Below are 24,953 nucleotides of genomic sequence, written 5' to 3' on the forward strand. Positions count from 1 at the left end.
TCATATTTTGATTTTAAAAAAAATTACATTTTGTATTATAGTATTTATTTTTGGCCCGTCTGACTTTTTTCTTCATTTTATTTAGATTTTTAGCTCTTGTATGTCACATTTTTTTCATGACACATTCAGTATAATATCAAGGTTGATTTCATTTAGTTTGACTGTAAGCTATATATTTATTTTTATGATTTTTTTTTTTTTAATTTTGCCATATTTATTTTGGAACAGCAGAATATTTGTTTTTATTTCATTTCATTTATTTGGATAAAAAAAAACATATATGTATCATTTATTTTGGCCAACAAGCTTTTTTTTCTCACATATTTTTGATTTAATAAAAAAATGGTACCATAGCTTTGATTTATGGCCCATCTGTTTTTTCCCCTTCTTTATATTTAGTTGTATTTATTTAGATGTTTAGCTCTCGTATGAGCAGCAGCAGCAGCAGCGTCTCCAGCTGCAAACCCTCTGGCAGACGTCCCGGTGGCTTCAGAGAGGATTATTACGCAACACCGCTCCACTGCTGCTCTTTTCTTTTTCTTTGTGTGACGGAAACTTTCCCTCCAGCGACTCCTGAGGCCGAGTCTCACGGTCAAGTGATCAGCGGCTTCTTTCTTTCTTTCTTTTTTCACCCTCTATTTCATCTTTCCTCCGTCTGTCTGGGTCTCCTCCCTTCTTCCTTCCTCCGGTCCTAATGACAGACTCGTCCTCCTTTGTGTCTGATGCTGAGGCTCCTGACGGATCGTTTGGAGACGTTCAGGCTCATGTCCGACAACGGGTGCATCAAGTTAGGACAGTTTGAATTGAAATGCATTTTTGATCTTGGATGCAGGAGTTTAAAGTTTTTGTAAAAATGCTTCCAGTGGAATTATGTTAAAGCTTCAGAGTTATTTCTTTGCAAGTGGACAATAGCTTAAAGTCAAACTAAATGAAATCAACCTTCATATTATACTGAATGTGTCACGCACAAATGTGTCATGCAAGAGCTGATGGCCCAAAAATAAATATAATAAAAAATTGAATGTGAAATAATTGTTTTTTTAATCAAAATATGTGGGGGGGAAATGCTTGTTGGCCAAAATAAATGCTACATATGTTTTTTTTAATCCAATTGAAAAAAATAAAAATATTCTGTTGTTCCAAAATAAATAATATGGTCAAATTTAAATATATTTTTCTTTCATGAAAATAAATAAAATATAATAAATATAATCATGGTAGCCAAAGTAAATTATACAAGAAAATTAAATAACAAAAAACTGAATTGAAGGAAATACCATGACTTGAAATGAGGAATACAATGTTTCAAGTTGGATCAAATAAACAATATCACATAATAAAGTTATAGAACACAAACAAAATGCAATTACATTTTCTTGTTTTGCCTTGGTTATGATTTAGTGGTCTAAAATCATAAGCAAGACAAAAACAAATGACATGGAGTGTTTGTGTGTAACGGCCTCTTTCCCGGTGTTCCCCTCCTGTCCAGCAGGAGGCCCGCCCCAGTGTGGCGTCTTCAGGTCCAATGGGAACGATGGCATCTTGTGACGTTTTCAGATTTGAACAATCTTCTCTCGTTTCTATTTTGGCTTTGACGTTTGAAATTCCCTGCTGACGAAAGCATGACGACTCGTGAGCGAGAACAAACAGGCGGAGCATGAGAAGGACTTTCTTTTGATGCCAGTGGAAACATAGAGGCAGTGTTTATGAGTGTTTATGAGTTTGAAGGGCAGTTTGTTTGCAGGACGTTGGGGACGGATCCTATTTGTTTATTCAAATTAGCCTTCGCCAGAGCAACAGATTCCCTTCTGAGGAATATAAAGGCGGGTTATTTGTTTATTTCTCATAGATGGAATTAGTTTTGTTTTGCAAAGCTCTGGAGAACCCAATTACTTTGTTTAGAGATTGTTTGAAACTCTGTTGATAAATACTAGTAGTATTTATAGTAACGCTAATGTATGTGGTGCATGGGAGTTTAGAAGTTCCTATTTGTATTTGTTTTACATGGTTACGGCACATTTCATTTGGACATCATTATTTAGCAACATTGATACTCTTATTTTGCAACATTGATACTCTTATTTTGCAACATTGGTACATTGATACTCTTATTTTGCAACATTGATACTCTTATTTTGCAACATTGATATTCTTATTTTGCAACATTGATACTCTTATTTTGCAACATTGATAGTCTTATTTTGCAACATTGATATTCTTATTTTGCAACATTGATACATTGATAGTCTTATTTTGCAACATTGATATTCTTATTTTGCAACATTGATACATTGATACTCTTATTTTGCAACATTGATACTCTTATTTTGCAACATTGATACTCTTATTTTGCAACATTGATATTCTTATTTTGCAACATTGATACATTGATACTCTTATTTTGTAACATTGATACTCTTATTTTGCAACATCGATAATCTTATTTTGCAACATTGGTACATTGATACTCTTATTTTGCAACATTGATACTCTTGCAAAACAATAATAATAAGTAAAAAAATAAATGTTGTGATTGTTTGTAAATTCAAGCTGTTTTAATTTGTGGTTTGACTCAAATTAAGCTTAAATTAAGTGTATTGAAAATAAACAGCCATATCAATGAATAGGCTTTTTATGAACATATTCTAAAGTATTAAATTACATAGTTGAAAATATAAAAAAGTTGTAGACCAGAGTAAATTGAATATAAAACAACAAAATACATGTACATGTCATGCATGCTATGCACAAAATGTATAAGTGTAATATTTTGTGTGCATGACCTATAACCTTGTAAATAATTTCATTAGAAACCCTCAAATGTTTATCGTTTATCGCTCTTATGTTAAACCAAAGATTCAAATGAAGTGTGAATGAATAAACGCTCCTCACACTCGGAGCAGCTGTTCGGGTTTAACGCCTCCTCTCGTCTCTTCAGCTGCAGGAGGTGATGCTAAGCTACATCGCTAACCGCAGCTGGAGCTGGTGCTGGTGATGCTCATCGTGGCCTTCATCGTGAACGTGAGCCCCGCCGCCTCGTGTTGTTGAAGGGATGCTATCGGTTATTTGGTGTCGTGGTACTTTCCTCCCTAGTCGGAGATGGAGTTTGGAGTTGCCGAAGCCGTTATCTGTTATCTTCAAAAGCATCGGACTCTTTTTTTTTTTTGAGTCTTTTCCCTTGCACAACACAGGAGGTGCTGGTTTGTTTGAGTTATTTTCAAAAGGTTAGTCTGAACTTTTTTTGCTCTGCGAGGTAAAATGGTGTTTTTGTCAATGGAGTCCGGTGGCTTTGCAGATGGATATAACGGCTCCAGCTCCCTGGCGGCTTTTCAGACTTTTCTCACTTTATTTTTTAGGCGCATAACAAAAGTTGTACTGCTGCTGGTGCTCCTAACTCCATCTCCTGTAATGAATACACGATGTAGAAGTACCTCATACAACTTCCTGCAGTCCATCATGTTCTGGGTGGTGGACAGCCTGATGATGAGGAAGAGCAAGACGACGAAGAGCCTGGACGACTCCTGCGGCCGCTCGGCGAAGAAGGCCGACTCGCTGCCCGGCGAGGAGTCACGGGTGAGAATCGAGAACTGTCGGCAGCCGTTTATCGTCACTTATTTGTTAAGTCTCTGACGTAATTAAAACCACCTGCTCCGTTCTGGAGATCATCTCCGTTCATGTTCATCAGACCGAGACGCGGATCACATCCAAAAATACACTCAGAGCTCTTGTTTCTTATGTCTTGGGACATTTTACAGTTGGCCTTTAAATGTCTGTAAAGTATTAACAATAAAACACTCTTAACACGCCTACCAGACCACGCCAGAGTAATCGGACAGATCCCATCTGCTCGGAAAGGGACGCGCCGGCCCTTTAAGGGGACGCGCCGGCCCTTTAAGAGGGATTAGTTTGGACGTAATGAAAAAGTTTCCCAAACAAGAATGTGACTCTTAAGACTTTAATGTGTGAGAAACCGGGCGTTTGATGACACGGTCACGCTGGGTGTCGACCGCACCTGTTGTTTTGAGGAGGATGAGCACAGCGTAGGCACACACACACACACACGCACACGCACACACACACACACACGCACACACACATTTTCTCTCTCTGCACTTGAGGATGCCGACCTCCCGCTTTTGAATATAGCATCTATTTTTTTTTGCAGCTGCAAAAACCTCAACAAAAATGTTGAATATTTGAAAGCGTATTGTATTTGTGTGTGTATGTATGTGTATATATATATATATATATATATATATATATATATATATATATATATATATATATATATATTTAAAAAAAGCATTTAAAATGCACATCAGTAATGTATTGTGTCCACACAGCTACATTATTTTCACAACTTCCTTTATACATTATTATTATTTTAATGTATTTATGATTCCAAAGATTTAGGGATGGGATGTCCAACAATTACACTTTAATGTTGTGTAATTTTTAGGGTAGCCACACATTTTAGGTCCGAAAGGTTTTATTTGTAATGTGGGTGAACCAAAGGACATTTGTAGAGCATTTTTACATTTTTATTTGCTTTTTATTGACGGCACGGAGATGAAAAACAAAGAGGGGGAAGATGAAATGGAAGGTGGAAAGTTGGGATCACCTCCTGTGAGTTTTGGGTCGAGTGCCAGTTTATCTGGGAAACTGTAACAGTCCTGCTGCTGTTGTTTGTGTTCAGGGAATCACTTCCATCGTCTCCTCCTCCTCCACACAGCACCTTTCTTCCTTCCTTCCTTCCTTCGCTCGCTCCCTCCCTCCTTCCTTCCTTCTCCCTGGCCGTCTGCCAGGCAGCCAATAAATCAAGCCTTCTCTTCCCAGGGAATAAAAGTGACATTTAGGAGTCGTTTCCACGCGCTGATGTTCTGGAAAGTGGAGGAGGAGGGCGGCTGATAGAGAGGCATTGACTTGGATGAGGTCTTGGGAACTCGGCCACAATGCTGCCGTTGTGGCTGCTGCTGCATGTGACATGGAGGTTACGGTGGAGCCGATGACGGCGGCGTGGGAGACGGTGACACACTCCCCGTCTTTATGCCGGGACTTGAACCCCTCTGCCGCTGCAGGAGAGCGTTCCAGGGATATCTTCCGCTCCAGATCTGGAATGCAGAACTGAGATATATCCCCGTTTTTTTTTGTCTTTGAGCTTCCCGTTGATCCGCGTCTGGTGTCTCCGGACACAGACGAGGCGTCGGAGGGGGAAGACGACCCGACCCCAGTACTCCGGAGGCCCGCTGAGACCCAGCTGGGTGGCGGGTAGACCCCTCCCACACGCAACACCCTCTTAAGAGCCTACATGTGAGCACAAACGCAAACACACCACGCTTCCTTTTAACTCCTTAAAGCTCTAAATATCAGCTTCCCCCCCGCAGGCGAAGGCACAATTATAAGCGCGTCGCCTTTGTCCTTGTGCGCCGACGAGAGTCAAATGGCGTTTTGGGGAATCGGAAGCGCTTGATCCTCTCACCTCGCCGCCAGAGAACATCAGAGGAACCACAACTGAGCGCGTGCGCAGGGGAAGTTATGAAGCGGCCGGTAACGACGAAGACTGTTCTCACCTCTGGCTGCTCACTTTAAGTTTGAAAGAAGGTTATTAATGGTCTAAAAGCCATGCAAATGTGATTATTTATGATGGACCAAACATGTTACAGAAGTGGTGATTATGGAAAAGCTCTACATACAAATACATATATGCATATATGGATGCAGGTAATTGTTTCATAATAATAATAATAATAATAGCTAGGATTTATATAGCGCCTTTCATGAAACCCAAGGACGCTTAACAAAGACATAAATAAACATAACAAATGCAACAGTAGCTAGAGGACATAGGCTTTGGTGAAGAGGTGAGTTTTGAGGAGTTTTTTGAAGGTGTCCAGAGACGGTGTGTTGCGGAGCTCTATGGGGAGAGAGTTCCAAAGTGTGGGGGCTGTCACACTGAAGGCTCTGTCCCCAAAAGTTTGCATTTTTGTGTGAGGGATGGAGAGCTGACCCGTGCCTGAGGATCGAAGGTTCCGGGACTGTGTGTAAGGGTGAAGGAGGTTCGATAGATACTGAGGAGCCAGGGCATTGAGGGATTTGTAGGTGAGGAGGAGGATCTTGTAGGTGATGCGGGACTTGACCGGAAGCCAGTGGAGGTGGATGAGGGTGGGGGTGATGTGCTGCCAGGGCTTGGTGCGGGTGAGAACCCTGGCAGCCGAGTTTTGCACATACTGGAGCCTGTCCAGGGCTTTGCTGGGAACCCCGGACAGAACTCCATTGCAGTAGTCCAAACGGGAGGTGACGAAAGCGTGGATAAGGGTTTCTGCCACAGAGTCAGAGAGTGATTGCCGGAGACGTGAGATGTTTTTGAGGTGGAAGAAGGCGGATTTGGTAATGGACCTGATATGAGATTGGAATGATGGTGTTGGGTCCAGGATGACACCCAGGTTGCGGACTTCCAAGAATGGGGAGAAGGAACAGCCGTCAACGTCCAGGTGGAGATCTCCAACCTTCCGGAGCAGGGCCTTGGGAGCCACAACCATGAGCTCAGTTTTGTTGCTGTTGAGTTTTAGGAAGTTTGATGACATCCAGATTTTTATTGCATGTAGGCAGTTTACAAGTGACTGTGGGGGTAGCTGGGTGGATGGTTTGGTGCTGAGATATAGTTGTGTATCGTCAGCATAAGAATGAAAGCTGTCATGTCAGGGTTTAAAGGACGAGGTCACGCTATGTTTTAACTGAGCGTTGAACATGACGACTGTTGTGGAGGAAAAAACACTGAGATTTTCTGAATGAAAGAAAAAAATTATAAAGACTAAAGTCAAAATTACACTTAAATAGTTTGGTCATTTTGAGAAATGTGTTTCTTTGCTTTCTTTCCGAGAGTCAGATGAGAAGATGGTCACGACTCTCATGTCTGCTAAATACAGCCAGCTGCTGATTAGCTTAGCTTAGCTTAGCATAAAGACTTGAAACGGGGGGAAACAGCTAGCCTGGCTTAGTCCAAAGGTAAGGAAACATAGCACCTTTTTAAAGCTCACTAATTAAAGCTTTACATCTTGTTTGTTTTATCCGCACAAAATGTCAAGTCTGAACACGACCAATTGGGGTTTTGCGAGGGGTCAGAGACAGGCTAGCTCTTTCCCTCCGTTTCCAGTCTTTGCGCTAAGCTACGCTAACCATCACATCTAATGGACGAATATCAGAGTGGTGTTGATTCGTATTTTCCAAAAACGTCAAACTATTCTCCTTTTTTTAAATGTTTTGCGATAAGAACTTACTTTTTGTTGGTGATATTTATCAAAATAAAAAAATCCTCTTGAAATGTTGTGTATTAATTCTTGCCATAGTTTTTGTTTCTCATTAAATTAAGCCTCTGACTGACTTTATTTTCAAAATCTCATTTTTTTACACGATAAATGTTCCTAATACTAATAGTCACAGTGATATTAAACCTTTGCAAAGTTATGGCACATTTATTTTATTTATTCATGTGGTCCAGTCTGTGAAATCTATTGGAAAATGAGGTTTTTAGTGAACGAAGCCAACGGGAGACTTTTGAGAGTTCTCTCCAGGTGTTAAACATTTCAATTCTCCTGTTAACATTTACGCTTTCAAAGCTAAACGTTTTACGGATTTTGTCCTGTAATGTTTTATTTTGTATTCCAATGTATTTTGATTATTTTGTATTATTATAAACTAAATGATGAACATGTGGATACAAGCGTACAGCACACCTTGTCATCAGCAGGCCGTAAAGCGCCTCTTTAATCCGTGCTATGAATAAAAAGATGATTGACACATGAACTGGTGTTTGGTGTTGAATTCCTGTGGCGTGGGGGAGGGGCGGCGCGATGACACCAGAGCACACCTGTGTGGGCGGGGCCAGCAGCACCGTGACCTCCAGCTGATGACAGAGGTGGAGGGGTGGTGGTATGGAGCTGTGTGTGTGTGTGTGTGTGTGTGTGGGAAGTGTATTTGTGCGTCTGGTCATTGCCGCTGGGACAAGAGGTTACCAGGTGTGATCTTCGGCTCGAGGTCGCCACGCCTGAGACATGTTTGGCATATTTGACGTGGGAGGAGAAACACGCACGTCCCAACCATGAATGTGTCCGAAAAATGTGTGTTTAAGTGTTTTATTTACAATCACAAAAAAATATTATAAAAAATAATACACATAATATAATAATAAACCAAAAAAACATGTCATTCTCATTAGAAATAATACAAAAATATATTCAGAAGAACCAAAAGGAAAACGGTGAACTGTGTAGTTTGGGCTTTTGGAAACGTCTGCTGGGATGTGACGTGGATCACATAGAGGGTGGTCCGTATGGATAAGAGGAGTCCCGTGCATGGTGGGTCACACCCGGTTGGTCCCGCGGGGCCCCTCCCCCGTGTCGAACATGTGCGACGTCAAATAGTCCTCGTAGCGTCCGTCGATCAGCTTGGCGGCGTTGTTCCGGGCGAACCAGCAGTCCACGCTTTGAGTGCCGCTGTAGATCCTCCGGCTCTTCTGGACCACCGGCACCGAGCGCTCCTTCACCTTCAGCACGGCCGCCGGCTTCGCGTCGCCTCGGGCCGGAAGCTGAGCCAGTCCCACTTCCTGGTACAGGAACTGACCTGCAGGTCGACAGGGATCAGAGTTATTTTAAGTCCCCGTTGAGTCCCGGAGGCCTCTAGAGTCTGTGTTGTGTCGGATAACGCCATGATTTTAGTCAGTTAATCTTCATCTTGGCAAATGTACCTTCATGATGGAGTACCGACCAAAATATTAGCTTTATCCTTAAATACTTAAATTGAACCGAAATGTGGTCCTTTTGCTCCAAAATTTGCAAAATTGTGTTACGATCTCAGTAAAGATTTTGGGAAAAATAAAACAAAAAAATAGTTTTTGAGCTCCTTAATGCAGAGTCGGGCAGTTTAAACTGGTTTAACTGGTTTAAGTGACACCACTTCTAATCAGAAGACTTCCCTCCACAGTTTTTTGGGGGTCTGGGCTTTGAGGAGTCATGATAAACCTTAAATATTGTGTATGACAACCTGACATTTTGTCTAGCATCACTCTCACTAAAATAAAATTAATTAAAAACAGATTTACATTAAATTTAATGCTCCACACGGGACCATTTAGTTCAAATTCCCTAGGAACTCAGCCTTGCTGCACATTTAATTATGAATAATTATAACTTGAATCCATTTTTTTTACTAGTGCAGTTGCACACTATAAGTAAGTACATCATTTACAACCTGCAGGGTGCTCACAAATACCAAAAAGAGTTGAAGGTTTAGGAATTACAGTATCAGTAAATTGTTCGTCCAGTCTGACATTATAATATTGACTATTGAATATAATATAATTACGTATTATTATTATATTATATTGTTGCTGTAAGTGAGGCTTTAGGTTTGTCAGGCGGAGGAACCAAGTCATTGTTTTACAAGTAACAAGAAAGTCTCAAGTCTTTGCAATAAAGTCCTAAAAACGTTGAGTTTCCAGTCTTAAACAAGTCACAATGGGCTCTTCACCGAATGTAATATTAAATAGAATTTACAAAAATCAGGAATGCTTTTTAAAATGTGTACGTTAGAACATTTTGTGTCTGAACTCAATCATAAAAAAAAGCTAGTGCTAACCGCTAACTCCACACAATGAATTTTGGATGTTTCCTGTCCCGTCTTGTTGTATTTAACTCATATTGGATGAACATGGGTCAAAAGTGAAGATTAATTGCCGTTAAAGTTTGTTTTCACCAACACCTACCCAGCAGGCCGTGGCAGTTGTGCGACAGCCCCTTGCTGTTGGCGACGTAGAACCCCAGGTGGTCCCTCTGGTAGGGCGCCGGGTTCTTGTACTGATGCAGCAGGATCACAAACACCACGTTCCCGCCGACCGTCACGGTCACGTTGGACTTCCCCACGATGGCCACCGACAGAGCGCCGCTGTCCACGGCCACCGTGGAGTGGCAGGGCAGCACCATCCGGTCCCGCCCGTCCAGGATGACCTTCTTGGGCGTCACCTCGATGTAGGCGCGACTGGGCCGATCCACCACGATGGTGATGGTGCTGAAGTAGGTGCGCTGCTGCTTGTGGCTACCCGGCGGGGCCGGGGCGCCGATAAGCTTCCCGTTCACCGTCACACCTGGAGACACCGTGACACGAGTACCGTAAAAGTCGGGTTACACGCCGATACTACCTTCGGTCAGTGTCTCCGTTAGCTCCCCGTTGTAGCTCTTGATAGTTAACCGCTAACTTCCGCTAGCTCTCCAGTAACTTCTCCTAGCGCTCCGCTAACGTCCGCTACATTTCATTTAGCTGACGCTTTTATCCATAGCGACTTACATGTTTGCTCTATACACTGCAGACACAGCAACAGGGAGCAATTAGGGGTTAAGTTTCTTGCTCAAGGACACAATGACAGGGAGTAGCAAAGCCGGAGCGTGAACCACCAACCCTCTAATTGAAAGACGGGCATGCTAACCACTTATCCACAGTCGCCCACTCTAGCGCTCTGTTCGCTCTCCGACAACCACCGAAGGTAGCGGGACCAGCCCCGGCTCAACACCCGACTTGGGCAGAGGGGACACGGGCAGTAGCAGCAGCAGCGGGGAGCTAGCAGCAGGAGCGGGGAGCTAGCAGCAGGAGCAGGGAGCTAGCTGCAGCGCTAGCTGGAGAGGAAGCACACTGACTGGCGGTAGGAGCGGCTTGTAATCCGACCTTTACGGTAAATGGAGCGACAGTCTGTGGAGCTTGACTTGAAGTAAAGGGTCTTTAGCGACCGTGTACCGAGGAGTCTCACCAGAGTGCTTGTGGTCGGACACCAGGCGCAGGACGTGTCCGGGCTCACCGTTGATGTTGAAGCACACCGTCAGTTTACTGAGCAGGAACTCCACCACAAAGTGGGGGTCGCCATCCGCTGAGGTAGAGAGAAAAAATGACGTTTTCATCAAGAGTCAAACAGGCATGAAATTTGTTGATATGATATGATATGATATGAACTTTATTCGTCAGCTGGTGCTGAAATTTGTTATTTTTGATCACGTTTACAGTGATGTGTAAAAATGTTGGAAGTAATTAAATCTTTCTGGAAAGTTATTAACTGAGACTATTACTATCCGGCACAGTCGTTCAGAGCATAAATGCTTAACATTAAATATGATAACATGCATATTACATATGTTGGGTTTCTGTGGCTGATACTGACTAAATGTGTGTGTGTTTCGGCAAAAAACAACAACATAAAAGCAGTCTTTTTTTTTTTTTAAAGAAAGAAATTCAGTATTCTCCAACAAAATTGGATAAACATATCATCACATAGTTAAATAAACATGTTAAATGTGAAATTTCTTTAAATGTTTTTTGGTGTCTTGTCAAAAACAGACTCATGATGTAAATTCAAAGTCAGTTAAAAAATACCCACTTAGATTTGAAATGGTCGTGTTTGACAAACAGGTGCTAAAAAGGAAGACAGGTGGGTCTTTGACTCTCTAACTTCCAGAGAAAACTAGCTAACGATAAATGAAACGTTAAAACTTTAAATCTTTGTGAAAACCTCTAAAGAAAGGCGATGTCTTTAATCTCTCACTGTTTCTCAGATCTGTTTCTGCCTTTAGATTTGATTTTCACGATACGGTTTATACATCTTTTAGCCGGCGTCTCCTCCGGCTTGTGAGAACCGAGATGAATGGAGAGCGGCGCGGTAATGACGGGGTCATTAGCCCTCACTAACGGCCTCTGATGGGGTCCCACTCTTTACCCTCAACACATGCACGAACTTCCCATCCCTTGACTCGGCTCCCATTCGACCACGGTGTATGTGTGTGTGTTTGTGTATGTGCGTACACGCACTTGCATGCTTTTTAAAGTGCCACTTGTGTGTCGGTATTTCAATTAGACGCTGCGTGTTTCTTTTCAGGTCGTGTTCAGAGGCCTTCGCTCAGACTGTCTGACGAACAACCAAATTACAGGCCGCCCACACAGAGTGTAGAAAGAGAGTGTGCTGTACATTCCCCGTCTCCTCTCTTTCAAGTCTCCCTTGAAACCAACTACATATATGTGCTCACGGTATATAGGGCTCAGATGCAATCAGATGAAACAGGCCGGTGGGGGGAAATGTAGAGAGAGAGAGAAGGTGGAGTCACCTGATGTTTTGGAGAAGGTGATGGATTTCTTGGCCAGTCGTCTCTCAGCTTTACCTGCGAGGAAGAGAATATTTATCTCCTGCAATGAGTCAGAAGGCTGCCATTGTTTTATCTTCCCTATGAGTAACATTAATCTTTGGCAGGTCATTAATTAGTGTAATATTCCCGGCGTCTGAAGAGAGTGAAAAGCCTCATGGTTTGCATATTCTCTTCACCAAAAACCTCTGAAAAGTTTGTAGTTTGTCGCCTTTGCAGAGGACGGTAGCTGCAGTTAGCTTGGAGTTACAACGGCTTCCCAAGGTGACCAGTTAAATGGCTTTAAAAAAGTACCATAAAAAACTCCCTTATATTTGTCCATATGCCAGGTATCTTGCAAATACTCATACTCATACTCATATTTCTGCCACAATTTGATAAAAATCGAGCTAAATACATAACGTTAAACAGCGAACAGCGCTAGCGCTAAAAGTGTATTTAGACACATTTTTCCGTGTCAGCTGTTCACATTTGTCGCAAAGAACTAAACTTTAATTTCCGATGAGCAACCAATACAAAACCAAACAGCTAACTGTGCTAGCAACAAATGCTAGCTGTTTGGAGCCACATTTAGGAAAAATATGAGTGTATTGTAGTTTAAATACCAGCCCGTTCGTTGCTAGCTCAATTAGCTGGTTGCGTTGTCATTTGTGACCCAACGTGAACATTGCAACAAAACAGCTAAACAAAAAGCAGAAGTTTATTATTTAGCAGTATTTCTGGAGGTTTTTTTGACTTCATTGACTGCATTGAAGTGGATTATCGTACAGGAGTGGTTTTAGAAGATTTAGTGGACATTAAGATGCTTCTTTTTGGCCATTGGTCACAGTTGAAATGCATCATTACTGTTGTAAATCCAAGCAAATGACTAACTTCTCAGAGCCACAAAAGGTATTTGATACTCAGTTTGCGATTTTGAAGAAGTCGCAGGTTTCAATCCCACTTTAGACTTTCCTTGTGGACTGTTCAGACGCCCTTGACAACCAAATCTAGGAGACACAACCTCACCGATCTTGTTGGTCAGAGATGAAGTCTGGCTGCCTGGCTTCTCGTTGGATTCCTGTGGCTTTCCGTCCTCTGCGTCCCCGGGCAGCTCGTTGGCGGTGGACACGGCCTCGCCGGCTGACGGTGGAGCGGTGGGCGCCGGAGCCATGCTGCCGTCGGCCAAGACCTCTGGCTTCTCCACCACCAGGTTGGTGAGTGGGGTGAGGAAGCGGTATGTCAGAGACAGATTGGTTGCCTGCTGGATGTGGCCTTCCCTCTCCTTGCTCGTTTGGCTGCGCAGCCGCAGTCGTAGCCCGTCCTTGACGCTCAGGAAACCCCACAGGCGTTCCACGAAGTCTTCCGCGATCGAACCCAAGGCAACTCCCAATCCCTGCGCGACCACCGACCCCGGGGTCTTAGCTCCAGCCGCCGCCGTCGCCGCCGTGGCTGCTTTCACGTGCTTCACCGTCTCCGTCTCTCGGCGCCGCAGCGGGACGTCGGTCTCCAGGACGATGCTCCGGTCGTTGTTGCTCGCCGTTATCTGGACGTGGAGGGAGTCCGCGCTCTGGTTCGACAGCTTGCCGGCGATGACGATCTCGGAGCCGTTGAAGTAGTTGGGGAACAGATGCTGGGTGACGTACTGGACGGAGTCCTCGGTGTAGTTGATCTGTATGTCGGACAGCAGAGGAGTTCCTATCTCGTCGTAGAACCTGGAAAGGGACGAGGAGACATCTCAGAGTCATACCGGCAAAATAAGTTGTTTGTCGTTGCCTTCCACAGCAACCTGAGCAATGATCTGTTCTGGGGCCCCTTCTGGCGAGGACATTTTAATGCTGATTTTACAGTTTAACTTGCAAGCATTAGGTTGATGCTGCTGCTTGGTTGCAATATCCTACTTCATAGGATTTGACTGTAAATCGCCTTAAAACTGGATTTATGGATTGTATTTTGGTATTTTGTTCTCCTTGCCAGTATCCTGAAGCACCTGAGACTTCGGCAGTCAAACGATACCCGCAATCGACCCTTTTCGTGGCTAGATCTTGTAAATTGAGAGAATTGAGAGTGCTCAATTGGTATCGGTATCCCTTTTAAGGCTATTGTATTTGATCCTGGCATCGTCATTTTTTAAACAATACCCGGCCTGAGTGGAAACACATTCTTACTCCCATTTCATCAAATACCTCCAAGAACCCATGAATCAAAAAATTGGCCTTTTTTCCCTCATTGCTTGCTTTTTTCCACATTATTCAAACGTTCTTCTTCTTCTTCTTCTTCTTCTTCTTCTTCTTCTTCTTCTTCTTCTTCTTCTTCTTCTTCTCTGTTGATCATCAATCAATCACACATTCAGCGCCTTTTGCTCAAGGGCACATCAGTTTTTTTGAGGCGTGTTATTACAGATTTCATCAAATGTCTTCGTTATTCAAACAGAGGCCACCTTCCAGCCATAAACCGTTCTTGTCTAACCTCTCAAAGCTAATTTCACCCCACTTCAGAGTTTGTGCACACATTCAGAAAAGAGTGTGTGGAAAGCAAAGGTTGTGAATATTTGTGTGTGTGTGTGTGTGTGTGTGTGTGTGTGTGTGTGTGCGTGTGTGTGTGTGTGTGTGTGTGTGTGTACAAGTCCTCTGTCCTGTCCTTGTTATCACGCCGTCGTAAACCTCCTCACCTCTTAACCAGCGTGTTTGTTCAAGCCGGACCAGGTCTATTATCTGTGGAGTCTATCTGTTAACCCCACGGTACATACTCAAATGCAGGTTTCACAACACACACACACACACACACACACACACATTCCTGCTCCACTGAACAAACATCTTGTGTGTCCGAGTGTGGAAGAGAGAAGAAGGTTGAGGCTGTTGTAGACTGAGGTTAGCCCCGTGTTGAAGTTGATTAAAGAGGACGGTTGTCAGCACCGTCACATTTGCGGTCCTCGTTCCCTCGTGGCTCGATGAGAGATGGACGGACGTGTCGAAGGGGAAGAGGGAGGGGATTAAGGAGAGCTAATTGCTTAATAAGAGGCGGATTATACACATGTGAAAGGGGAAATTTTACGTATTAAAAAGTTATATTTAATGACAGCTTCTTATAAATTAGGGATTCTCATTCCATGTTTGAAACAGCTAATGTGCTTGTAGTTGTTTTACGGGGGAAATCTTGTTTGATTAACAAGTCATTTCTGGAGAGCGCAACGCAAACGTGAGCATCATACGATGACGATGTTGCATGAAATAGATGAATGAACATCCCATATGCCAATATGATGGCCGTATCGTGTGTTTTGTCAATTGACTACCTCAAAATGTATCAATAGTTCATCGTCTAGATGCTTACAGTCAGAAAAAGGGACTTCTGGCCTCAAGCCTCAAGTTGGCTCAGGTTCAAGGTGGACAGTTGAAATCCCAAAATAAGAAATTCAAAATGTACCTTTCCTCATTTCTGTTGTTAGATGTAAATCTTATCGGTAACTTCTTGCTTCATGTCATTGTGCAGTTTCACTCCAGTTTTACTACACTTTAGGATCAGTTTCAGACCACTTTGACTATCAGGCCAGATTTAAGATGGTTTAATTTTAGGGTGGTGTAAACTATATGCGTTTTTCTGTTGGTTTGGTTTATTTTCCCACAGAAAAAAGGTTCTATACGAGTTCTATCTGAAAATGCTGCCAGACCACTTTGTGGAGCCAGTCTGAGGCCAGTTTCAAGCTTTTTCAGATTTGTTTCAGATGATTTATGAACCAGTTTTGGATATAAAAACAAGCCTTTTTCATTTCGCTCTACTCTTTTAGCACCATGGGATTCCTTTGCCTTATAATAGGTGTGGCCACCAGTATCTTGAGAGTATGTCTAGAAGCTAAAATAACGAGCAACCCACACATTGGTCCCAAATGTACACATCCAAGATGGCTGCTATGTTTGCATCTGGGAAAATGGGATTTTCTTATTTTTACAAAAACGTCCAAACAGCCGAAGAACGCCATGCACGCACTCACCCTTTGAGCATTGCGCTGGCGTCGGCGTCCTCGTTGATGCGTCTCATCATCCCACAGTTCTCCAGAGCCATGCGCTCCAGCAGCCGGTAGTCCACGTCGTTCCCGATCCCGATGGTGAAGATGCAGAACTTCTCCTTCACGGCCGAGCGGGTGTTGCCGAGGATCGCGGTGGACTGCATCTCCCCGACCGTGGGCCGGCCGTCCGTCAGGAAAATGATGAGGGAGACGCTGTTCGGGCCGGCGTCCGGGCTCGAGAGGTAATCGCCGAGCAGAGTGGAACCGGTCTGGATGGCGCCGTCGATATTAGTGCCTGCAGCATCAAGGAATGGAAATACAATCAATAAATCCAAATTTACAGAGTTATACAGAACATATTAAGATGTTTTTTCTACTTTGAACCTCAATTCACTGGAGACAACCATTTTCTGTCTTGACCTTTAACGCTTAATCATGTTTAAACCAGAAAATGTGCAAGTCTTCAGTGAACCATTACCGTAAATGTCGGGTTACGAACCGCTACTACCTTCGATCAGTGTCCCTGTTCGCTCCCCGCTGTAGCCAGCTGGGGCTCCTGCTAGCGCTAACTTCCGCTAGCTCTCCGCTAATCTCCGCTAGCTCCCCGAAAACCATCGAAGGTAGCGGGACCAGGCTCGACACCCGACTTGGGCAGAGGGGACGCGGGCAGTAGCAGCAGCAGCGGCCGGTAGCAGCAGCAGCACTAGCTATCAGTAGCGCTAGCTATCTACTACTAGCTTGCTACAGCGGGGACACTGACCGGCCATAGGAGCGGCTTGTAACCCAACATTTACAGTATACATATTGCACCAGAGTCACTTCAGCTTAAGCAATTCTTATTGACAACACATTAATCCAACAAACTGAATCATATTCATCCATCAAAAAGGGTAACAATGCCTCACCTCCAGTGGGCACCAGCGTGTAAATAAACTTCTTGGCGTCTCTGACGTTCAGTGGCGTCACCGGTACGAGGCGGTCCGGCTGCCAAACTTTGATCCTATTGGAGAAGCTGATGAAGTTAAAGCGATCGCCGGGTCGCAGATCCCTCAGAATGGTGAACAGAGCATCTTTAGTCTGAGAAACAAAGAGACATTATGTCATCTCTTATGTCGGCAAGAAAAGACGTTTTCTCCAAGAAAATTATGTTTTAGTGATTTTACTCTGAAGAACCATGACTGTCTGTTTGCTGATGATCCAGCGTTTTACTTTTTTAATCCTTACCCCCTCCGCCAAAGAGGTTATGGTTTGTTGGTTTGTTCATGGAAGAAATACAGGCCCGATTTGCACCAGAACCTTTTTGGTGGAAGGGTGCAGCATGTGCCAAGAAAGAAGATGCTTCAGGGCGGGGCTACTTTGTGATTGACATGTCGTCAGTCCTCCGCAATCCAAATATGCTAACTTCTGCTCTCTGGTTGCCAAAAGCCAAGAGGGCAACGGTTGTAAGCCATAGATGGCGACGTCCAAAACGCCAAACTCAAGGCTTCTAAACATCAGTCCACAAACCGCCGGGTGATGTCACGACGCCCACGTCTGCTTCTTAAGTCTTATCTTATCTCCTTGTGTCCGTGTAAGAAATTAGACAAGCAAAAGTGAAAAAACTTCTTCCTACTTTTCTGGGGCGTCACAATGTCAGCATCTCCGCTGCCCTGAACGTGGGTGCGATATATAATTTGTCTCCGGGGGGGTTTATAGATGTCTATACTGGCTGTGTACAGACTGACCCACACTGAAACAGTCTATTGTGGAGCCACATCAAAACACACTTGTTGTTCTGTTCCTGCGGCCCGATGGGTGGGGTGGCGGGGTCGAGAGGTCGAGGGTGCCGTTGTCGAGAAAGTTCCATTACCCCATAGACGGTGACCTTCCTCCCTCACAGCGTGGCCTTGTGTTGTGTGTTTTCCACTTTTCCTTTCTGACTGACAATCTGTTTTTCCTTCTCTGCGTCTGTACTCGCGGCAGCTGCAGAGATCAGCTCCGAGTCTGGCCGAGGGGATTATCCTCACTATTGCAGATGGAGGAAATAAGGTCTGATGCTGATATTCCAGTGTGGGAGTGAGGAGGTGGGGTGTCGGGTTTCTGATCCGATGCAGGCATTGAAATTCTGCTTAAAATCAGGTTAAAATTGCGTTGCATGCGAAGCAAGAATTTGCTCTGACACACTCTGAGGGGAAAAATAAGAAGTGCACATCTATTTCTGGTCCAAGGTGGAACTTTTAGCTGCATTATGAAAGATTTAATGTGAAAATAGACCAAACACACCTATGCCTTTTTAGCAAAATATCAAAAGAAATCTCTTCCAGAGCCGTGTACGGAGTCTCTACGTCTCTCCTCCGCATTTCTGACACTTCACTTCCCTTCACTGGTTACAAAAAACAAGATGGCGACGGCCAAAGTGACGAACTCAAGGCTTCAAAACAGCCGTCCGCGAACCAATAAGTGGCTTCAAGACGACTGCGCCCCCTTCTTCTATACAGCATATGATTACGACCCATATTTACCTTTAATGTTAGGCGGCGACAGCAATTATGACGAGAGCAAAGGAGGAAGTCAGGTGACGTAGCGTGAAGAGCGATAAAATCCATGTAGGAGACGGACGTTCGAGTCTTAACTTTAGTAACTTACTTAAGTTACATAACAAACATACTTATTTTAACTCAAACCATGATCGATTCCTAAACCTAACCAAGTAGTTTTGCGTCAATTCATAACCCAAAAAAATGCATTGATGCCATTTTGGGAATCATTAGCAAACAACCTACCGTAAACGTCGGGTTACAAGCCGCTCCTACAGCCGATCAGTGTCCCCGCTGTAGCAAGCTAGTAGCAGCCCTAGCTAGCGCTGCTGCTAGCTAGCGCTGCTACTAGCTTCTGTCTGCATCCCCTCTGCCCAAGTCGGGTGTCGAGCCTGGTGCCGCTACTTTCGGTGGTTTTCAGGGAGCTAGCGGAAGTTAGCGGAGAAGTAACGGAGCAGGAGCCCCAGCTGGCTACAGCGGGGAGCTAACGGGGACACTGACCGAAGGTAGTAGCGGCTCCTCACCCAACGTTTACGGTATTGCGTTGTTTATCTAAGGAAGGAAGTGGAAGTGTTGAAGCTCAGACAGTGACTTCATCAATAAAGAATGTCCTCAATTGCTGACGCATTCCTGCAGCTTTGCTTTCACGCCATACGTCCAGGTATCCCCGGAGTGGCCGCTTTACCTGTCTGATCTTCGTCCCCACCATGGAGGCGCTGGTGTCGATCACAAACACCACGTTCTTGGGCACCACCGGCAGGTCTTTGGGGGCAAAGTAGTGCACGAAATGGCCGTTTAAAACCTGGAGGGGAAAAGAAAGACGTTCACAGGCAGTGAGTTGCAGTAGTTTGAGTGTGTGTAGAGAGAGTTTGGCAGAGGAGGGACTGCCGTGGCAGGCAGCCAGAGAAATGAATCACTAACAGGTGGGTGGATGAGTGCGAGCGGCTGGATGGGAACTCCGCGTGCACACTTGCAAAATATGAAAATGTTTCACGGTCTGCTTTTCATGCATCCTTTCGTTTCGTCTCTGTGTTAAATAAAAGTACCTGAATGTCTCCGATCCCCATGTCTCTCTGCACGTCGTAGCGGATCACAAAATCTCCCAGGATGCCGTTGGTGGTGATCTTGGCCTGCTGCACGATGTTGGGGCCGAAGGTGATCTTGCAGACGTTCTTTTCGATTTTGATGGCGGTGGTGACCGGAGGCTCGGACTTGGCTGGCGGCACAAAGACAGGAAGTGTGACTAAAGCGAGTAACTGGAAGCAGATTTAAAGTGGTTCATATCTGGTTATTTAGCTGGGCGGTGCTGAAATAAATTCAGTTTTAGTATTTGTTTTAATTCTAAAAAACAGTAGATCATATTTATAGTTATTAAGAGGAATCTTCCCATTTTGTAAAATATTTATTATATATTCCTGTTGAATTTAGATACTCAGATACAAATTATTCCTTTATAATACATACATTTACATAAAGCAAATGGGTTGTAGGGAACATTAAGAGTAGAAATACATAAATAAAATAAAAAATATTTGTGCAGCATGATCAAAATAGCAGAAGTAGAGAAAAGCAAAGCAGAATAAGAATGAAAATGAACAGATGAAATAATAAAATCTCTATAAAACCTGGAGTCTTGGACCCGGTGGCGGTGTTGGTGCTCCGGCCGTTGCGGAGCGGCAGCACCTGCAGGTCGGTGACGGGCGAGTGGTCCACGACGGTGACGTCCAGGCTGAGGCGGCTGACCAGCTGCAGCGGCCGCAGGCTGGTCACCAGCTCGTAGCGGCCCAGCCGGCGCCGCAGCAGCTCCTCGTAGGTCAGCAGGAACACGGCCCGGTTCCGACCCGGGATGCTGGCCGCCATGCGGAACACCTCCGCCTCCTCGGGGCTGCAGGGGAGGAGGACGGTCACTTCAACGCAGCGGGTCTCACACTTTGTTTTGTCACGCCCCACTTTGGAGGAAGAACAATGTGTAATACCTCTGCGCCCCACTAGAGGGGCGCGCCCCACAGCTTGACAACCACTGCTTTAACGTCAGTACTGGAGCATGTCGGATAAGTAGATCTGGTTGTATGAGGAAGAATCCACCATTTACTCAAGTACTGTACTTAAATCAAGTATTTTCGTGTTATGCTCATTATAATATTGTACTTTTATTTACATCCATACGTTTGATTTTACAAACAAAACTCATCATCAGTTCATAGAACATGCTCCATTGTTACATTAAACTACCAAAAGTACATAAAGTACCTCGACTAGCAACATTAAAGTACTGCTTGCATATTTATACATCAATAATGATGATCCAAAAGTATGACAGTAGCCACTAGCATTACAAGTACTTTTACTTTGGATACTTTTGTACAATTTGTTGCGAATATTTCTGTGTACTTTTTAAATGCAGGACTTTACTTAACTTTTTACATTTACTACTAATGGAGTATTTTTCTACTGTAGCTTTACTTTTACTCAAGTACATTTTATTTGATTACTTCTTCGTAACCTTGTTGGAACTAAATTTCCCCAAAAAATGGTATATTGATGATGATTTGGGGAATATATTATTTATACATGTTTAATGTCACATGTCAATGAAAAAGTTCAATGAAAAAATATTTAAAACTGTGGATCGTCGACTGGTGTCGTGATTTCAGTGATGGATAGTCGTCTTTTTTTATACGACCACTAGGGGTCATAAATTCAAATTTTACACGTAGCGACTTTAATATTATAACTTTTTGTCTTTTATTTGTTTAGTCTTGTGACTTTTTTCAAATCACTGCATTTTTCTGACCTAATCAATCACTGACCCTCAGTATGTATTTAATAATGTTGTGTATTTTTTACTCATTAATGTAAGTATTTCATATTTAACTTGTATTGTCATTTCATTGTGTGCCATTTCACTTCTTTAATGAACTAAGTGGCACCAGCTGCATTATGAAGGTCAAATAAAGTGAAATCAAAGGAAGGAGGAAGAGGAGGAGGAGAAAGAGGAGGAAGGAAGAGGAGGAGGACGATGAGGAGGAGGAAGAAGAAAAAGAAGTAGAAGAAGGAGGAGGAGAAGAAGAAGAGGAGGAAGAGGAGGAGGAAGAGAGGAAGAAGAGGAAGGAGAAGGAGAAGAAGAAGAAGGAGGAGGAGGAGAAGAAGGAGGAAGAGGAGAAGAAGAAGAAGAGGAGGAGGAAGAGAGGAAGAAGAAGAAGGAGGAGAAGGAGAAGAAGAAGGAGGAGAAGAAGAAGGAGGAGAAGAAGAAGAAGAAGAAGAGGAGGAGGAAGAGGAGAAGAAGAAGGAGGAGGAAGAGGAGGAAGAAGAGAAGTAGGAGGAGGAAGAGGAGAAGAAGAAGGAGGAGGAGGAAGAGGAGGAAGAAAAGGAGGAGGAAGAGGAGGAGGAGAAGAAGATGAAGAGGAGGAGGAGGAGGAGCGGCCCAAGTGGTGATTTCATGACATCATCCTCTTTAACAGTTAGTGAGTCACCAAATTTTTTTTAATGAAATGTCACATTTCGTTCATGTTCAGCTGAAACGGGACGTCACTCGTTCCACTTGCCAACTCTCGGTCACAGATTCACGCGACGCTCCTCGTCCCTCTCACACACACACACACACACACACACACACACACACACACACACACACACACACTGGGCCTTCTCTCACCTTGCATCACCTGACTCTTTGTTCCCGGCTCTGCCGTTCCCCGGCTTGACCTTCTTTTCCTTCGGCGTGACCTCGCTCTGGTAGACACGCCCTCCGATGATCCTGGTTCACGGGGGTCAAAGGTCAAGGATTAGAGCGGCCGCTAAATATTAAGGACCACCCATTATCACGTTTCAACTGGGTGCTCTCACACAACGGGGCAGAGTCTTTTAGGGTGTGTGTGTGTGGGGTGGGGGGGGGGGGGTGGGGTGGGGGGGGGGGGGGGGGGGCTTTTGTTACCTTTTGATGGCTGCTGGTTACTGTAGCTGTGTGTGCGCGCGCGTGTGTGTGTTTGTGTGTGTGTGTGTGTGTGTGTTAACAGAAGTATAAAAGCGTCCACCCTTTCTTGTCTCCTTGGTGTCGTCTCCATGGCAGCAGAAACATCATAAATCCTCCCAGTCGGACAGGATGATGTCATCGTTTTGTATTTTAGTTCTAAAGTGAGAACTTTGGTGCAACACTTTATTCTGATGAGATTGTTTTTTTCTTAAATGTGTAATTTGATCTCTGCGTTCCATTGTTATTATAAGTCATTGGGACTCTTTGAGTGACAATTACTTATTTCTGATAACTTATTAAGATTATATTCATTAGAATGAGCATCTTGATATAATGTTGATATAATGGTTGAGTGGTGGTTCCCAACATGAGGTCCAGGCTCCTTCTAGGGGCCACAAGATGATTACAAGGATAAAAAAAGATATATATATATATATCTTTTTTTATCCTTGTAATCATCTTATATATATATATATATATATATATATATATATATATATATATATATATATATATATATATATATATATATATTCTCTGACTTTTCTCAAAGTTATTCTCTTTTTTTTCTGTCTTACTGGTTTATTTTACCTCCTTATGCGCTAAAAATCCTGCAAATGAAACAATCCTCCAGTCAGCTGCTCTCCACTCAACACTGAGGTGATGAAGGTGATGAAGATCAATGTTGTATCTTCTCATTATCTCTGGTGAGTTTTGTATTTTTACATCAGTCCAGTGGGTTCAGAGTATTTTCCCTTATAAACATATTCAGGAGATGAAACATGTTTGCATTACATCTCTAATGTAAAACCCGCGTTGACCGTGTTCATCGTGTCTTTAGGTCCACTCTCTGTGAGCTGACTCACATGGTGAAGTTGGAGACGTAGGCCCCGGCGGGGATCTGGAACTGGAAGACGCCCTCCGCGGCGGCGGAGTGGCGGTTGAGCATGGCGCAGTGCACCGCGGTGAAGGCGTAGCGGGAGATGATGGTGGTCTTGATGGAGAGCTCCTGGATGTGAGGTTTAGTCTCCTGCAGAGGAACACGTCCAAAGGTCACCACTGCAGAATCACCCGCTCCAAAATATCAGCCGGATTTACAGATCAATACATTTACGCTAATTTGGCACGGTTTTACGCGGCACTGCTGTGCGCGTTTTACCCCTTTTTAGCCCCATCCAGGTTTTTTTTTATTTTTTATTAAGCATCACAAGAAAGCCTGGGTTTCCCCACAGTTCCAACAACCAAACGGACTCGGTTCCCATGAGCTCAGATCCAGTGCGTTACAGAGGCTCTGGCCCAGCTGCGCGCTTGGCGGAGCTCCTGCGCGTCACGCCCCAAACCAAGCGCACCAGATCCAAGGCGATCCTCAATAACAGAAACTAGACCACGCTTTCTGGGTCACTTTTTAAAAAAGTATAAAGGTGTATACAATGTTTTTCTGAATGCCAGGAAGGTCATGTTCACAATGAACTCCTGAACTCTGAGGACTGGCGGATTTAAAATGTGCCAAAATGAAGTGCCAGGATATCACATATGTAAAAGTCCTTTAGCCTCTAGATTTAAAGAACGTACCTAGATAAAACACATCTTCTTATCTGCGTGGTAAATGTGACCTCACCTTGCTGAGTATAGTTTTCACCTGCCGTGGGACCCTGCGGGGCGCCTGCGCACAAAGAAGAAGGAGTCAGATCTGGACACTCCAAACACCAGAATGCACAAACACACTTCTATAAACGTCTTACGATGTCCAAGTCAAAGTCTGCGAGCTCGGAGTCGAGGTCATCTCCAAACTGGGACTCCTCCAGTTGTCCCAGTACACTCTGGCTGACGCACAGCAGTAGAGGCAGCAGCAGCATCGCGCGGTGCCTTCAGGTGAAAGTCAAAAAGATGAATGGGACATGGTTCGTGGGTCCGGATCAGAGTGACCGGACAGCAGCGACACGGCGTGGAGGAGGACAGGGACACGCCCACTGGAGGACAGAGATACGCCCACTGGAGGAGAGAGACACGCCCACCAGCTGGAGGAGAGAGAAGCGCTGTCGTCACTGCTGGATGCTGCTGCTGCCTTCAGGGGGTGTGAGATAAACCCCGAAAAAAAGTCTTTAGATAGGTCTGTTGAAGTAAATCAGAGCGAAGAATGTCATCCTACTTAAACCTAAAGGATTCTTGCTGAATTTGATTTTTTTTTGTGCACAATAATTCAGCAGTGGTGGAATAAAACGTTTCTCCACTCTTTTCTGTTCATGCTCTATACTTCTACTCGGTGGTGAAGGAAGTATTCAGATCCTTTAATGAAGTAAAAG

The 24,953-nt window shown here is 44.1% G+C and overlaps 2 protein-coding genes across 2 annotated transcripts in view; one reads left to right on the forward strand and one right to left on the reverse strand.

The window, feature by feature from the left end:
• The window catches only part of tmem110l (transmembrane protein 110, like), a gene marked incomplete at both ends in the record, with an annotated part of 18,828 nt that extends 13,556 nt beyond the window's left edge, over nucleotides 1–5,272 (forward strand). Inside the window, 5 exon segments of the mRNA XM_079236134.1 lie at nucleotides 1,493–1,520; nucleotides 2,939–2,966; nucleotides 2,969–3,021; nucleotides 3,451–3,573; nucleotides 5,159–5,272. Of these exon segments, the coding sequence (XP_079092260.1) occupies nucleotides 1,493–1,520; nucleotides 2,939–2,966; nucleotides 2,969–3,021; nucleotides 3,451–3,573; nucleotides 5,159–5,272 (346 nt within the window).
• Nucleotides 5,273–8,123: 2,851 nt separating this feature from the next.
• On the reverse strand, nucleotides 8,124–24,506 carry itih5 (inter-alpha-trypsin inhibitor heavy chain 5; the record flags this gene model as incomplete). Its single annotated transcript, XM_079236233.1, has 14 exons — nucleotides 8,124–8,619; nucleotides 9,761–10,138; nucleotides 10,796–10,912; nucleotides 12,138–12,191; nucleotides 13,182–13,867; nucleotides 16,147–16,456; nucleotides 17,067–17,238; nucleotides 19,363–19,479; nucleotides 19,724–19,893; nucleotides 20,303–20,562; nucleotides 22,333–22,434; nucleotides 23,517–23,680; nucleotides 24,269–24,313; nucleotides 24,393–24,506. The coding sequence occupies 14 exons, from the start codon at nucleotides 24,504–24,506 to the stop codon at nucleotides 8,360–8,362; spliced, it is 2,949 nt and encodes a 982-aa protein (XP_079092359.1). The 3' UTR covers nucleotides 8,124–8,359.
• Nucleotides 24,507–24,953: the final 447 nt, after the last annotated feature.

The sequence above is a fragment of the Taurulus bubalis genome (genome assembly GCF_910589615.1).
Source record: "Taurulus bubalis genome assembly, chromosome: 20".
Taxonomy (NCBI): domain Eukaryota; kingdom Metazoa; phylum Chordata; class Actinopteri; order Perciformes; family Cottidae; genus Taurulus; species Taurulus bubalis.